The sequence below is a fragment of the Tympanuchus pallidicinctus genome, unplaced genomic scaffold (genome assembly GCF_026119805.1).
Source record: "Tympanuchus pallidicinctus isolate F22 unplaced genomic scaffold, pur_lepc_1.0 scaffold12, whole genome shotgun sequence".
Taxonomy (NCBI): Eukaryota; Metazoa; Chordata; class Aves; order Galliformes; family Phasianidae; genus Tympanuchus; species Tympanuchus pallidicinctus.
In genome coordinates this window covers 2671672-2689148 of record NW_026294637.1, presented here as the reverse complement: position 1 = coordinate 2689148, position 17477 = coordinate 2671672, and the positions used below count along the sequence as shown (strand labels likewise).

General features: G+C 45.6%; 1 protein-coding gene across 1 annotated transcript in view; it reads left to right on the top strand.

Annotated features, from left to right (window-relative positions):
- PLEKHO2 (pleckstrin homology domain containing O2) overlaps window positions 1-17477 on the top strand; it is a 26955-nt gene extending 9478 nt beyond the window's left edge. Inside the window, exons 3-6 of the mRNA XM_052672487.1 lie at window positions 862-978; window positions 7944-8048; window positions 10303-10401; window positions 12838-17477. Coding sequence (XP_052528447.1) covers window positions 862-978; window positions 7944-8048; window positions 10303-10401; window positions 12838-14064 — 1548 coding nt within the window. The 3' untranslated portion in view covers window positions 14065-17477. The remainder of the gene's footprint in view (window positions 1-861; window positions 979-7943; window positions 8049-10302; window positions 10402-12837) is intronic.

Below are 17477 nucleotides of genomic sequence, written 5' to 3'. Positions count from 1 at the left end.
GCTGAACTGAGCCATGTACCACGTGTGGAATTTTAGTTATGTTATTGGGAGAAATGAGCCAAGTTCACGGCCTGCAGTCATCAGTGCAGATACACCAGAGATAAATATTCCCCAATGGGACGTTGGCCCTGACAGTTGTGCTGGCTGTATGGGCTGCATTTCCAGTCCTAGGCATTCTGACAGCTCAGAGCATGGCTGTGAGAGAAGTGTGTCCCAGTCACACGGGGCTGCCACCAACCTTGCTCACAGGAGGGCCAGGCTGCCTGGCTCAGCGTGCCGGCAGGGCTCAGCTCAGCCCACATCCACCATGGGCTTCCTGCAGGGCTGGGCAGTTGTGACGCCTGCTCCATCTTCTTCCCTGTGAAAAAGCAGAATAACGTTGGTGTCATTCATTGCAGGAAGAAGGTGATTTTGCCAGGCTAAGTGGGAACTTGGGGGGACTTTGAGATCACATCAGGAAACCTTATGAAAGTGTGGTGTGTTACTCGTTGGATAGATGAACAAGAATCCATGCAGCAGGACTGGCAGCTTGGCAAAATCCTTCTCATCTTGCATCTGACTGTGAATCATTGGAAGGAGCCACCAGACATGGAAGAGGCTGATGTTCTTGTCCACACTGCATTATTTGCTCAGCTGCTGTGGACCAGTAGCCACACATCAGCCCATAGCTTAGAGACCTTCATGCTTTCTTGAATGTGGGATACCAACCTGATCTGTGGGGGCTTGCTGTCTGCATGCAGATTTATTTTTAAGGCAGAAGAGCTTTTAGACAGATGCAAAGGGAACACACACAGAGGTTGATGGTATATGACTGATTTCAGTGACTCCTATTCGTAATAATGTTTCATTCCCTCTCTGCAGGATGAGCAGAAATGCATAGAAACAGTGGAACTGGAGAGTTACGACAAGTGCCAGGAACTGCGTGCACTGCTAAAAAAGAAAAACCGTTTCATTTTAATCCGCTCCCCGGGTAAGAAGGTAGGATTGCTTTCTCTTCACCCTCAATTCTGCTAACTTCAAAATGAGTCCCCAGGCAGCAGACAAAAGGCTCTGAAATTTACTTGTTTGGCAGTTAGGAGAAATTGCCTGTGTTTGTGAATGACCTAGGATGTACAGAGATGAACACCACTGTCCTGTAGACTTCATTCTTGTGCTGGGGAAAGGATCTTCCTTTTACTGGATTTACGAGAACATTTTCCTCTTGATATTTTCCTGCTTTATTGTCTTCTTTCTCCCAGTACTCCTTGAGCAGTGGTGTGAGACCATACCCTGCTATTCCCACTGTGCCCTGAGTGAGGAAGTGTCCCTGCCCCAGCTGTGCATGCTGTAGCTTTGCTGAAGTTCCAGTGAAGTGAATGATGCCAATCCCTGACTGGGACAGTTCCTATCCTTGGACACGCTCATATGAGAATCTCCAAGTAACTGCAAAGTAGCTGCAAAGTTTCTTGCAGCCAAACAGTTCCTAGAAGAAAATCTGTTTTGGAGATTTAATGAAACTCTGCAATCTTAGCTGCCTGTGCAGCACCTAGTTGTACCCACAACCTAATAACCAGGCTGATGTTGCAAAGAAGTTCTATATCCACCTGAGCACGACTGTATGCAAGGAAGCCCTTTTATCTTATGTATAGGCCAATATATGTTCATCATCACTGCACATACTTGGGAAGATTTTCTTCATTGCTGCTGACAGTGTATCAGCATCTTTCTGGGCTAAGATGTTTCTGTTGTTGATCTTAAATAACTCACTTTGACGTACATTCTAATTTCAATGTGATTTTATTGGCTTAAAAGATCTTATTAAATTTTTCCACGCAGATCCAAGAGGTTGTTAGGGGACAAAAAACATATTAATTTCCATAAGAATATGAACAGCCAAAAATATCAGCTTGCATGCATTTCCTCATCTCCATTTTGTTTGAATAAATGGAGACTGTTTAGTCCTTGCTGTCATTGCTGCTTATTCTTTCACTTCATTCACTTAGTGTTTATTTGTGTAACGGTGCCTCAAGACCCCAGCTGAGTTCAGAGCATCTCTGTGCTAAACTTCATTCACAACAACAAAACAAGGATAGTTCCCCTGCCCCAAAGCATTCACTTGGGCTGGGGTTGGGGTGGAGAGAGAAGGGGAATGATGTTTGTTTTGCAAGTAGGCCCAGTCTGCGTCAGGAAGAAAAGTGATATTAAGTACAACACACCAAGGTTATGGTAGCCTGGAATTTGAGCCCTCTGCTAGAGAGCTCCTGCTCAGCACTGGATACAGAGCAGTGAGTCTCTCCAGTTTGGCTGGAGGTTTAATGTTTGTTTCGTAACTTCATTAATCACAAATCATGTCAATTTTAGATCAAAAATGCCTAACCTTGGCAGGCTTGGTGCATTTTCTAGAGGGAGACGGGACCACAACAACTGCCCCTGCTGAATGCCTCTGGCTACCTTGTGTGTGCACACCTACTCCCAGGGAGGCAAATAATTGCATGTGTGAGCAGAGATGGAGGCACAGTAGGAATTAATAATTATTTGCAAGTATATTACTTAGGCAAAGTGTATAATAGCTGTATGTTTCTGCATGAATCAACAAAGAGTGTGGGATGTGTTCCTAAACTTTTTGTTTCTTTCTAAAGATATGTCCAAATTCTGCACTGAAAGGAAAACTTCATCCTTTTGGCATCCTGGCAAGTTTACAGCTCCCCTGGTTCTCATGCCAATGATTAAATGGAAACCTAGATAGTGGCCACTTTTCATAAGGCTCTTTTGGTAAAAGGGAAGGCTTTTATAAATGAAAAGTTCCCTGTTTGTAGCTCCTCTCCCACCCTCCTTTTGGCTGGGAGTCTGGTGAGGGTGTTGACACGCAATGTGCTTTTGCAGATGTTAGAACAAACTTCAGTGAGGAGCCCAACGTACACAACTGTCCTTCTTCTGTTTTGGAATTGCAGCTGTGGCAATAGATATCTGCTCAGCATTTTCCTTTGGGGAGACTAGCTGCCATCTGCAGCTTGCACTACAGCTTAAAGTCACCCTGTGAAGTGCCCCGCCAAGCCCTTCCATGTTTCACTAGTTTTTTCAGCCCCTTATCCTGAGCACAGAAAGCGAGCGAATAAAGCCAGGAAAGGCCATTTCTATTCCAGTGTGCAAATAGAAATGTTACTGTAGAAAGCAGGGATCCGAGTTTAACTTTGGGGGAATCCAGGTTTAAATACTTGATGGGATGTTTCTGAAGAGCAAAGGACACTTGGAAAGAGCAAACAATAAAACAGAAACTGTTCAGACCCTTCCCAGAGTCTGATGGAACTGTGAGCTCAGTGTAGGACTCTGCTCACAGTGAATCTATCCATTAAAACAGCTCTGTAGCTACAGTTGGACCCAAATAAGTAAGTTGCCTTACTAAGCACTGCTCTTTGATGGCAACACCCCAGATTTTGCTTGCCCAGATCACAAGATAACACTTCTGTGAAGCCACAACAATATGAGCGTGTCACAGGCCTGCACTGGACAGCTTCCTTATGTGGAACTGAAACAAAGTGCTGTTCCCAGTACTTTGGTTCTTCACCAAAAGAAGTTGGAAGTGTGCAGAAGACCCATTCTGCTTGGAAATCTCAAATGCTTCATGTCAGTCACACTAATTAAATGAAAACTGCTGAACAGAGAGAGCTGAGCAGAGAATTTGTAAGAAGGGGCAGCAGCCTTGGCTTGGAGACCTTAAATGTATTCATGATGCAAAGAGCAGCATAAACCATGTCTTCTCGTGTAAGCTGCCTACAGACTCCAGAGATTGGCACAAGTCTGGTATTCAGCAGGTCTGAAAGCCTTCAGCTACCAGGATGCAGAATGGGAAGAAAGAGGGTGGCAGTACGGGAAAGAGTCCATGGGCAAGTGCTGCAGCCTCCCACATGTCCTGCCCAGCACTCCAGGCACAAACTCAGCACTTGTGGAAATTTCCACTACTTTGGTTTTTTTTCCCTCAGTCGACTTTGGAGGTACCTGTGGCTCCTTTCAGCAGGGGCCCAAATTGGAAGCTGACAAGATCTCAGTTAAGCACATTTGCTTGTGCTCTGAGGGGTTGCTCCAGGAGTCTGCCCAGGCTGAGCGTGGCAGAGGTGCTGCGTTATTCCCAGGGATGAGGCAGCTCTTGGTTCAGCTGCAGAAAAAAAAACAGGAATCCCCTAATTGATCGTCCCCTTGCTTCCACTTTTTCCTCTGTGATCCAACCTGACGAGGATCCAGATTCAGGAGATCACATCTGGCAGATAGCCTCTGCTGCACCCTGTGTAGTTACTGACCCAGCTGTGCTCTGGCATCTGCTGGAGGTGACCCTCAGTGACAAAAGTCAGCAGAGGAGAATGTGTTCCCACACCTCAGCCAGCAGAACATAAGCAGTTCACAGTCCAGTTTAGCCTACCCTTGCTGGCAGCTGAAGCTTTGCACTGAAATGGCTGAGAATACACAGATTTCTGTCACTCACCTCTTGACAGATTGGTAGCATCAAGCAGAAGAGCTCAACAAAGAGCTTGTATTGGTAAATGTCAAAAACTGCAGCTTTTGGGTTCTCCAGGCTTATCAGATAAATCACTTAGGGCTGGCCCTGGGCAGTGGGGTCAGCACAGCTACGAGACTGTCCCTGCTTGCAGAAGACTGATGTCTGAGAAGACACAGGGCAGTCAGAGAGATGTGCTCACTGTCGTCACGGGCAGCGACCAGAGTGTGAGCCTCTTTTATTGCATGACATGCAGCCAGTGATTCAGCAGGAACTGACTGGCTGCGCTGTGCTCTGAACTCACTTACAGTAAACTGCATACACTGTATTCATGGCTCACAGTGGCCACTATCACATTAGGTTCAGTCTGACAGCTTTTCCTGGCACACCAGGCAGTTGTTTATATCATGAGTCAGTCTCAGCTGGCTTAGCAGGTAGGTAAGCAGATGGGCTGCCCTGCTTCCTGGCTTTAGGCTTGGTGTCACTGACCCTCTACCTAAAATTGCTGCTGGAGATCAGACTAAAGCTAAATGGAGATCAGGCTAAAGCTGTGTGTCCTCTGCTATCTGAATACTCAGATGAATAAAAATAAAGACAAAGTAAATTAATTTGTTCCTTATCTCACTCTAGTCTACAGAACCACAGTGGCAAGCAGAACTGAGAACAACATCTCTGGCTTGTTCCTCTATTTCCTCAGCTTTATAGCAAGCTTCCATCCCAATATGGGCAAACCTTCTCACCCCGGTGCCCGAGGTGGAGGACATGAACTTCAGAGGGAGGCAGACAAGCAGTGCAGTGCAAGGAAACAATGAGGCTCTGTATGGCAGCATCCCAAGTGCCAGCCTCAGAGCTCCAGCAGCCTGATTTTTCCTTAGTATCTGTGGATATTATGCTAAAAAGGAAAAAAATGTTCTTGTAGAAAGGAAACTGAGTGCAATGGCTCTGTGCTGCTGCCTTTGGAGCATCTCCCCACGCTTTCCCCTCCCCCTGCTGTGCACTTGGTCTGTGATCGGCGGCTGCAGCGGTTGGTCAGCATTAAATAGGCCATGCCAGAGGGACACCTCAGCTTCTCAGTAATGACCAGCAATTCCCCAGGGCCTTCACTCTGCTCTGCTGCGCAGTCGTGAGCTGACAGCAGCACTTTGTCACAGTCAGCTTTGGGAAGTCAGCAGCTTTTGTCCTGGGCAGAGAATAAGGCACAGGAAGTGGCATTAGAAGAGGAAGCTTGAAGTAAGGCAGGAATCCTTCCCTTGAACGCCATTTATGTTTCTAAGCCTTGGTGCAGGATGCCAGGTCTTTGCCAGGCAGTGCAGCAGCACAGCTGCTCACAAGTAGGGCTTTCTCAGATGCTTTTGTAATCACAAAACTTTGGGGTGAAATCATTTCCAAACAAAGAAGTTTTCAAGCACACACAAAAACAGGCCTGCTTAGGCTAAAACAAAACCTGGCTGTCATGTTTTGGAGCCTTGCCTTCCTTAGATTCCCTGGTTAGTGTGATCCCTCTGCACCCCAGACAAAGAACCCTTTTTCCAGAGTGCTGTGGTTCAGGCCCTAACCTCTTCTCTGGGCTCTTAAAAAGGCATTTGGCCCCATCACCTTATGTGCAAACTTATTGAACAAATACACTCTCCCAAAAATGCTTCTTAACTCCCTGCTGGCCATGCTGGCTGCAAGGGCCTTGAGCTTTGTTGCTGTGGTGTGCAGGTATAAAACCTGGGCACTGCAGCGAGCAATAAATGCAGAAAGGAAGGGTAGTATGTTCCTAACTAAACAGCCAGGGTGAGTGTAAGGAGATCAGGCTTCAGCTGTACAGAATTTTTAATGGTGCTGTAAGGGTCAGGAAAGCATCCCTACTGGGAGGCCTCGAGTGTAGGCATGTAGGATTTCAGAAGTTGCTGAAACCCCGAACAGTTGCTGCCTCGTTGTACCATAAACAAAACAGGAAGCTGCTAAGAGCACTAGCCTTGTCACCCTCATTTTGTATAGTCTGGATGTTCTGACCCTGTTGTGATTTCAGAATGTGGGGCCTGATTTACAAAAAGGCTGAGACTGCAGCTGGTCTTGAAGGCAGTACAAATGACTGTAGGATGTTAAATACCTGGAAAAAAATATTTTAACTGAGGCTCTACTAGGATGTGGTTTAGGTAAGCCTCTGTGTAACTCACCTCCCCACCTGTAAAATGTGGATGATTGTTCTGAAAAGTAGTTTGTGAAGCCCTCGGGTATCGTAGTGATAAGCAGCGAAGAAGAGATCATCAGTGGAATTGGTAATTCTGTCTTCAGGGCAGGGCTGCAGCGCAGTGCCATCAATATTGACCCACACAGCACACTATGAGATAGCGCAGTAGGAAGCTCCACCCCTGTCATTAGGGATAGACACATGAGGAACTTGTGTGGTGGCTGGGTTAAGGTTACCTAGGCAACTTTGGGACTGTCCAGTTTTTTTGAGTGCTTGATTTTGCAGCTTTCGTGATGTTCTTTAGCACGAGAGCATTTATCTGTGTCTGTACAGTGCAGATTGCAGCTATTTGGATTCAGTGGAGCTATGTGGATCCAAGCCAGTCTGCCATACGGTAACCTGTAATATGAAGATGGTATTTTTCTCACCTGAAGTGTACTTTGCAGCAAAACTACACAATAGCACACAGCAGAAAAATAAATAGCATCTTACTTATTGTTCCTGCTGTGGTCAATTAGAGATTAAAAACATTGAGCACAGCCCTGGGATGACTCTGGAGGAAGGCAGAGCTGGTTGAATGGGGGACAGCCATAAGATCATTGGTCCCATCCTCATTTTTGTCCTGTGCTTTTTTACCAGCTGTGTCTTCTATGGCCTAAGATTGTTCTGTATTCTTAGGATAGCTGTTCAGACCCCAGAAAATTTACATCTCTAGAGTCCGCTTTTATTTTTTTCATTTGCAAGCAGGAAAAGATATTGTTAATTTTTTCAGTTACGCTGCGCTTATCCGCATCCTGTCCATGTGCAGCTGAAGTAGGGTTGGTGCAGCCAAGGTCAGAGCCCTGATTCCTGTATTGGCTCTGTTCTGCAGAGCCACAGGAACAGGGAAGAAGGCAGAAGGGTTTCCTACTTGCAGCCTGTGGCAGAATTGGAGATAAAGCAGCTGATAGCATCTGAACTGCCACAAAACAACTTGGACTCACGCAGTTTGACCATTCACTGTACAAACAACTTTCTGCTATAAGAGCTATTCCATAGATTTTACAGAAGTAAGAAGCTCATAACTTACTACTTTAATTGCTAATTGCAAAAATAGAACGACAGCAGCAAACAGCTCAGCATAACAAAATTCTGTTCACGGGAGCTATGAAGGGAAGTACTTGCCAAAGTGCAAAGGAATCTGTACTTTAAACACAGACTGGAACTGGATGTTATATAAAAACTGAAGGGATAGACAGAATGCAGAACGCTGCCTCTCTGTAATGCTTAGGCAAAATTCTCTCTCTGCTCTTGCAGGTTCATGATATCAAATTTCAAGCTGCAACTTTGGAAGAAAAGGAATCGTGGATAAAAGCCCTGAATGAGGGCATCAATAGAGGCAAAAACAAAATATTTGATGAGGTAAGAGATGCTGTTTTCAAACTCATGTACTTCTGTGTCACTTCTCATTCACTGCTTATTTAGCTAGCAACAGAACTTGTGTGAGACCCCAGGCTCCCTGTCCTTCCTGAATGGCAGGCACTGCCAAAGGAAAGAAAGCCCATTCACATGGATGCAAGGCAGACCAAGCTGCATCCTTACAGGCTAGGAGTCTTTAGTCCCTCTAGTTCTCAGCCCAAGAGGCTCGATCATATCAAGGGTGTTTGCATCCTTTCTGGTAGGGTTAGAAGCAGGCACAGTAGGATAAGTAGATGGGACAGAGACATTGTCAGTGCTGCAAGAGCTAACATCTCACTGAGAGACCCATGGGACACCAGAGCTCACCAAAGTCAGTGGGAGATGGTCTGATGGCATCAGTGGCTTTTGGTGACATGGTGTTCCCCTGTCCTGGAGGATGCGACTGGCTGCGACTGGAAGGACTTCTCTTCCTCACACTGTCATGATGCCCAGCACCAAGCAGCCTGGAAATTGAGGTATTTGGTTAGGACAGTCTTCAAGACTGGAAAAATGTGCAGTGACTCAGTCTACCAGCTATTCTTGCTTCAGGCTGGAGAGAAGTCCAGTGGAAAGTTACTCCAAGGTTTCTCTCCCTGCCTTTCTCTCCACTGGCCCTAGTTCCCCACTCATTCTGGTGTGCAGAGGCAAGGATGAAAACTGCACATCCTCAAGCCTGACTAACTTTGCCCTGCTCCCAGTTACCTTGTAATTGGCCCCTAATTAAACTGAAAGAGCAGTATGTATTCTTAGTTGTTTTTGTAACTGAAAGGAAGTGTACAAAACCACCATTACAGGAATGACATGAAGAATTAGGCAGGATTAACTAGGAGACTAAGAAAACAGCAAGATCTGTTTAGCAAAGGAAACCAAAGCAGTGAGTAAAAGTCTTGAGAAAAAAGCTAAGTTCCTTTGACAGTGCTTGAGTGCAAACTCTGAGAGCTGAAAGCTTGGGCTTTGCTTTTATTCAAGACAGGGCAAAAGCTGGAGAGAGGCTGGAACATGCTCCTTTTTCACCTGGGCAAATCACATCTCACATCAGGTTTTTAATGGTACCTGGAGCCCTTGGATCAAGGAGGAAGCAGCATGTGTAATTACAGGGAGCAGCTGTGTGCAGCCTGAGAAGCCATTACAAAGCAGAACAGCAAAGAGCTGAGCAGCCAGGTCTGCTCTCACAGTGGGTAGGAGATACAATGTCCTCTAACATAATGCTGCTCAGCCCTCCCTGGAGCCACTGACACAGACAGAACTGCCTGCAGCAGCAGGGCAATGGGCAGCAAAGCCCACAGCCCCCTCCCCAGCATGGTGTGGTGAGGTCTGGGGTCACCTCCCTCTCCCTTCTCCCTTCTCCCGGAGACAGTGTTCCTGATGAGGATCCAGGGCAGAGCTAGACTTTAATTCTTGTTCATTCTGCTAAAGATCAGATTTCAGATTTAAAATGTTTCTGCACAGACTAGGCACAAGCTAATGGGTCAGGCCTCAACTGGCTTGGATTTGCTTTTCTTCAGCCTATTAAACTGCCCAGAGAAGCTGTGGAGGCTTCTTCCTTGGAAATCTCCTTGGAGATCTTCAGAAGAGCTCTGGGTGGTCCTGCTTGATGGGCAGTTTAGAGCAGGTGACCTCCAGAGGTCCCTTCCAACCTTAACCATTCTGTGATTCTTTCCTGCCCACACGTGGGTGGCAGTGGATTACTCCTCTGATTCCAGGAAATAAATTTGTTAATTCAGCTACAGTTGCAATTAATTCAGGTCACTGCTCACACCTTCTATTCAGCTTCCTGCAGCCATTAGAGCTGTACAAGGGAAGGTCTATTACGAAGAACTGCTGATACAGTTCACCGTCAGGTCACGGTTATTAATGGGCTTTCACCTCTAAGATGACAACAGCAGTTTCGGAGCTCAGGCTGCGTGGGGACAACAAAGCCCTCCTGTGTCCTTCTCTTACCTGCCCTTTTGGTAGAGGGGAGGCTAGTGATTGCAGAACTCTGAGGGTTGGGTGCTTTGATGTAGAGTGCCTTTTAGATAAACACGCGCTGAAGATACCTTAAATATCCATCACATACACACAGGGCTTTGTAGGCAAGCTGGAACTAAGGGAAAATATTCAAAAACCTTCCCTGGATCAAATGCTGCATCCCTTCACGTATGACAGTGAGAATTTTATAGATGGATTGTGAGAAATTAACGACCTTCTTCCTTTTCTGTTTCCCTTCCTTTTAAAGGTGAAAGTAGATGAGAGCCTTTCCTTGGACCACGTGACTCGGGACAGAGTGAAAGTGGCCCATGGTCGCAGGCCGCCCACAAGAAGCCACCTCAAGGAGGTAGGTACATGCCATGGGGACAGAGCCACCTCCCCAGCTGGGACCAGCTGCACCCCTGCACACTGCTCCTTCCAGCTAGGGGCAAACCCTCAGGAAAACCCAGGTGCAGACAGTCCAGAGAAAGCTCAGGAGGGAAATGGCTTCCCCTGGGAGACACGGCGCCCACACCTCTTTAACTAATCTCCAGGTTAACCCATAGATCTGTAGTTGCTGCGCTGTGTTACAATATATTTAGCTTCCCATAAGTCATGAGCTGCTTCGCTGTCTGGTGAGAGCCTTTATAGTTTCATTTTAATCAGAAGAGACCGAAGCTGCTATATTTATTTGCAAAGAAGTGATGATTTTGTAGCCACAGTGGTGTAAAGATACAAGAACTGCACGGTCCGTGGGGAGAAGCTGTATTTTTTATTAAACTAACTGGAAAAAACAGACAAGCTTTCAGGTTTACAAACCCTTCCTTAGCTCTGAAACAGAATACATTATTCTCCCAGGCAGTTTTATAGACTAGCCTGTCTACCCGTAACCGATTTTCTGGATCTGTCACTTAAAAAAAAAGGGAAAGAAATAACACTGCAAAAATAAACCTGCAGCTCATTTCAGTGGGAGAGGTTCTTATGAATGTTTGATTCCCGTGATTTATGAAAAAGCTTCCACAGACAGATTGATATTTTAGCAGAACATTAATCTAAACCAGCGAAGGTTTCTAAATCAAACCTTCTTTCTTCAGACTTCCCAGACTCTGACTTATGTGTCTGCACAGCACTGAGATGGCCCTAGAGCAGGAAATGAGATGCCCCAAGATTTTTCACTTTGCATAGAAATGGAGGGAGAGTGTGTCTTCTGGAGGTATGCATAAGAATGAATCACAGGTTCTCATCCATCCCTTCAGAAAACAACAGAGCAAAACATGACAGAAGTTGCAGAAGCAATGAAGTGTGGATTCTCTGATGCATAGAATGGGTTCAGCAAAGCTGGATGCCCTTCCCTGGGCCCTGATAAGCTCTCTCGGCCCTACTCAGCTCCCTATTTTCATGAGATACCTCAGACATAAATATCTGTAAGTGCTCTCGCTTTCAGCCAAATTCGAGAAAAACTGGCTTCCAATTTCAAAAGCAGTAACAAGGAGAGAGAACAGAGCCTGCAGAAAGGTGAGAATGAGAGTTGCTGGCTGCAGCACTGTGAGAGAAATGGGATGAATGAATATTTTCAGTGCCAAAGCAGGCCAGGTAAGGATGCAGCATGCCTGTCTCTGTCTGTTAACGGCTGGAAAGGCAAGAGAGCCTCTACCTAAATTCTGCACTGCAGGGCTCTGGCTCTAGTTGCAGTTTGGTGCAGCATTGGGTTCCCTCACACAGTAACTGTCACTGCATCTCTCCGTCCAGCACACTAAGCTCACATCCTGCAGTGTGTTTACCACATCCACCCTTTTTAGGATATCCCCCTGCTAGAGAAGTTTGCAGGCAGCCTGTGGTTTGCATGAGGTGTAACCAGCTCGTTTTAGCCCCAGTATGGCAGCAATGGCATCAGGCTGAGAGAGAGTGAGAAGGCAATGGTGTTACAGTAAACCTCTGGCCAAGTGATCTCAGTGTATGCCAACTTGTTTTATGTGTTCACATGGAAATATGACAGTTCCAAAAGCAGAAAGCAGCAATGCTTTGGGTAAGCACACAGGAAATGAGGTGGGTAGAGGGATCCAGCTACTACAGAGCGAAGAACTCGAATCAGTCAGAGCTGACTGCTTAGCATCAACAGGAAAACAGAAATAGGAGTGTGGAGCAGGCTTTGAGATGCTCTGCTCAAAGAAAGTATTAAAATAAATTCTATGCTTTGGTCCTAATTTTTGACTGCTTGTGGCTCTTGGGTTTGTTATTCTTGTGCAAGCTGCTGCACCATCAGGCAGGAAATAATTCAGTAGCAAAACCACCCATAGCATTCACAGAGCATGTTGGTCTGTAGAAAAAGTGGGCTAGGCAGAGGGATAGGAATCTTCATTGATGCATTCAGCATTTGCTGTACCGTACATGACTTGACCCTACTTTCTTCTTTGTCGGGTAAAATGTTTTGGTTTATCACAGCTCATTAAATTTGGGCATTGCAGATTGCATTGGGTTTCACAGCTACTGCTGTGAGGTGGTATTACAGGGTGATGCTGCATAGAAGCAGCACAAGCTCTGTGGATTGCTCTTGAGCTGCAGAAGCAGCTGCTCTTAAGAGCGCCGTTTTTGTTATCAGTCAGATTCTCCTGGCAGTTTCGACAGGTGTGAGTATAAATAGGGGGTGGATGTGCAAAACAGTAATCCCTCACCTTCTCCTTACAGCTGAAGTTTTATGCTGCAAGTGTTTGTACCGCTGTATCCATAGCAATTCCTTGAAGTTAAAGGATTGAGCAGGGGATTGATGGAATAGAAATTGATAAAGTTCTCTCTTATGTTTCAGGCTGCCAAGTCTACATCAGATGGGATCCTGCGACTAGATCTGGATATAGTAGACAACGGACCACCAAACTTTGACTCCACTGTCAGTGAAAATGACAATCCGCCACCTCAGAAAGAAACTCCAAAGCCACCTATGCCACCTACAAAACCTTCTGGCACAAAAGAAAACCATGATGCAGAGAACAGTGTTCCTGATCAGGAACATAAAATGTCCCCTCCGTTGCCTCCAAATAAGAAGCTTAAGGAAGGCTTAGCATCGAAGGAGAACGCAGATGCCAGGGAAGAGGACTGTGTAAGCAGAGAGGAGAATGTGGAAGAATCTAGTGAGGAGAACAGAGATCAGCTTGTTGAGATCAGCAACAAGGGCACAACAAAAGCTCCAATTCCTCTTCCTAAGAGCGTGTCAGACAAGCTAAAAGTTGCTTGGGACCAACCAGTCCTTGAGCCTAAAAATGCAAAAGACTTGGAATTATCAGGAGATAGTGGCAAAGACAGCCTTGCTACAATTGCTACCTCAGATGTTGCAAAGCCTCCTGTTCCTCCTCCTAAGGTTCTATCAGAAAAAATGATAGCCACTATGAACTCCAACCACAGTGATCTGGAAGCTGGGGGTTTGGAAGAACTGGGGTCTGGCAGTTCCAAGTCCCCGGTGAATGGCATTGAAGCTGGTGAAGCAGCAGAGTCAGCATCCCAAACAGCTGAAACTGAAGAAGGAAATGGGAGAACCTCAACTGAGACGGAACAGCAAACTTCAGCAGAACAGAGAGAGAGTTCCCCAGCTACAGAGTCAGGCCATGAGAGTATAAAAGGAACTATTGAGAAAAAATTATCTGTAGAAACCCCTTCAGTTCTGAAACTTCGCAGTTCTTCTCTGGGAGACTTGCTGTCTGATTTCAAAAGTACACAGAGAGCACTTCCACGCCAAGGTCTCGCTGAGGATTCCCATTACTGCTTAGCTAAAATGGAGGAGAAAGTTGCTAACGAACGGGAGAAGGCAGAAAAACTTCTGCAGAAGGTTTTAAGGGAAGGGTTGGAGCAGGCCCAGGAGGGCAATGGACCCCCAGTGGTGGCAGAGACATTACTCAATGAGGCTGTAGAACAACTTCGGCAAGCTACACAAGTCTTGCAAGAAATTAAAAGTCTTGGAGAACTGAAAAAAGAAGCAACACAGAAACAGAAAGACAAGCAAAAAGATCTAGTGACTCTTTATAGGAGAAGTGCTCCCTGACACACTCCTCAAAGAGACTTCTTTTGCGGAACTCGAAGCTAAACTTTTGCCATTTATGATTTGTACTATTGCTAGGCCAGTGTTCAAAAGGTGGTGTTTTGCTGTGCATGCACCATGTTTATGGAACAGAACTGAGCTTTCAGTTATAGCCTCTCTCTCTTTCTTCACGCTGTACATACGTACTAGTCCAGCTCTGATCCTCTTAGCACAGCAGAAGGTTACAAGACACTGAACAGCTTGAAAATGTGAACAGTCTTTATGGACTTGATCCAAAGTCTTTTCGAGTGAATGGATCAGGCCTTAACAATTTCTGATAGTCAAACCAAGTTCAATTTTTGAAAGAAGCAGAATGGTTATTCTAGCAAAAGCCCCTGTCTATCTGTATTTACAAGCAGATACCAGATTACACTGGCACATATCTAGTCTTCCCATTTAATTCACTTAAGGATAAATATAGTCAGAGAAAACTTTACTTTGTTTATACTTTTGTTGGCAAGGTTTCCTGGAGCACCTGGCTCAGTGACATCTAGGAATGTAAGGATAAATGGCTTCAACTTCTCTGAAGACGCTCATAAAACTACATTCACAGTTAAAAAATGACCTCACACAGAGGCAAGCAAAACTGTCCAGCTCCTGCCTACAAGAAGTGTCCTCAGATCTAGCAAGTTGTATGAAGGCACTTTTCTGAATCCAGCTGGGCAGAGCTGTAGGTGTGCTAGGCACTGTGTAAGTGAATGCAAGTTTCAGTGCAGCACTGCCAGGCAAGTATTAATTGTTCCTGTTCCATGAATGTAGAAACTGAGGACACGATGCAAAGCAGGAAGAAGTGTTTTGTAGCATCACAGCACGTTTGTTTGTAAGGACCATACGCATCCATAACTCTGAATGCCATCGGGGTTGGGAACAATTAGCCGGCTGTTTGGAGAGCTTGTGTCCAGGAGATGCCCTGGGGCAGCCTGTGGTAAGAAGCTCATATTCTAAGGACATGCGTTCCCTTAGCCATTGGCTTTGCTGTGGGATGTTAGCTGACAGGAGCATGCACATCAGGCAGCCAGTCTGGATGGGATCCCCCTTCCTATTTAACGTGTTTCTACCTGCTGTGTTCTGGCTAGCCCGAGAGCCATGGTTTGGCACAAACGTCTGGAGTAATTGGAGTATGGAGGGAAAGGCATTTTGTGTGCATAACTTTGGGGCTGGTCCCTGTGGCTTAAGTATATTAAAATAAAAGTACATTGCTGCAGAAGGGTCTGAAAAAGGCACTGCAAGAAGGCTCTGGCACAGTTCCCACAGCTTTCCCACCCACCTGCTGAAAGCAGCCCCAGTTCCCATGGTCTCTAGTGATTAACATTGTGATAAAATCACGTCTGTGCTGCTACTGCATAGCACTGTACCTGAGCTGGGTCCCCTCACCTATTCTCTGCAGTATTTGCTCTCAGGGGAATCATATGACACCATGAAGGGCTTCTCCTTTGCTTAAGGCAGGCTCTGGAAGCACAGAAAATGGCAATCTTCCCTGACTGGTTTTAAGGAGTGACATGCTACCTTAGCTCTTTTTTCTCGTTTGTCAGCACTGCACTCCACTCCCCCATTTCCATTTCTTCCATTTTCTTTGTATAACTTCCCAGGTTCTGCAAAGCTGCAGTCAGCTGCAAACTCTTCCCTTTGCAGCAGCCCAGTAAAGCTTTTTCTTTATCTCTTCTTAGCCTCGCCAATGGGCTCATGTGTCTCAGCATAGAAATATCGCCTTTGGGCTTCCAAATGTCCCATTTTTCACCACCCAGAGCCTCTTTTGATTAAAGCAGCCATGGTGGTCTGTCCCCCTCTCTTGAGCTGTAGACATTGCATGGAAAATCACTTGTCTTTCTCTCACATGAGAGGTTCTACATGGTCAAACACTCAGGGCTCAGGTGCCACAAAAGCTTTGCTGTGAGACAAAAAGATTCCTATGTCCTAAGCCCACTGCCAGGCACGCAGCTCCGAACAAACTCTGGGTCTGTGTAATTTGCTGCTGTAGACTGAATGTGAACTGTGGGTTTTGCTCTCAAATATTCTTAGGACAAGGGCTAACAATACAGAAAATATTCAGTGCCTATCTGCTATCTAAATGTATTTTTCTGCATGTGCACTTTTGTTTACCGAACACTGTGTGGTATGAATGTGAGCTGTCAGAATCCTGTGCGCACTGGAAGTCGAGAGACATCAGCTTCAGAGAGCAGGCAGGCATTTGAAGGATGCAGTTTTGTAATAAGGGATGAAGTAGATGCGGAAAAGAAGTTCACTCTACCAAGAAGACACACAAACCACGGCAATCTCTTGGTACAGGTTCAGATCCCAAGGTTGAAGCCAGTTGTAAACTCCAGGATGGGCAAATCAAAGCCTGAAACTGAAAGCCCATGAGAATGGAAATAGCTTATGGGACAGCTCCACCCCAAGATATATACAAATGCTTTTGCTCTCACAGGTGTTTCTTGTGGCAGTGTGTTCTGTGGATTTTTCTTTCCCATCTGGCAAAGTACTGATGAAGATACTGAGACATCCTTCACCGTTACAGCCAAACCAACAGGATGTGCTTATATTTACTGTGTATTTTTATATAATACTGAATATTCTAATGAATAAATGTCTGACATTTTACTGAATACCAATCAGTAGAAATCTTAACAGAACAAACCTCTATTTGTAACGAAATGGGTATGTTAAATCATTTTACAGGCTGCAGCTAATTACTGTTTTTATGTACTAACAGTACTTACTAGATGGAGTCTCCATAGCACCCAGTAACTCTACTGCTGAAAACATTATGTTAGACACTTTTTGTTTTTAACTACTTTTGCTCATAGGGTTAGCAGTTTCATCCTAAAATATCTAGCTTGGCCATACGCCTGATTCACCCAGTCTTTACAAGGAACAACATCATATTGCTTCTGCAGTTTTCGCACTTGTTCTCCTCATTCTGGTTCTAAGCTGGGCTCTCCCTAAAGCAGGAGGGTGAATTACCCTGTAGCTGCCTTCTGAAGTGCTTCTTGCTCCTCTGCAAATGGCAGTGCTGGTCACAGTCAGAGGCTGCATCCTGCTCCTTTCAGCCTTTGCTCTGAACTCCTGCAGCAACTCCTTTGGTCAGTGTACATCATGCACTTTTTTTCCCTCCCTTTAAATGTACACTTCTAATTTCTGACTACATTAAGATTTCTTTCTAGTGCCTAGAAGCCCTGTGGGCATGAAGTGCTGGGGTGCAATTCTGTGTTTCAGGCTGTGCCACTAGGCTACGTTTGTGACAGGAAGGAAGTGAACTTGCAAGCAAGTAAATGTGGATGGCTATCTCAAAAGCAGCCACTGCATCCAGCAGAAAGGCGGCACTTTGTCTCCTCCTTGTAAAGAGCTTTGAGATTTGGCAATAAACCCCCTTTTAAATA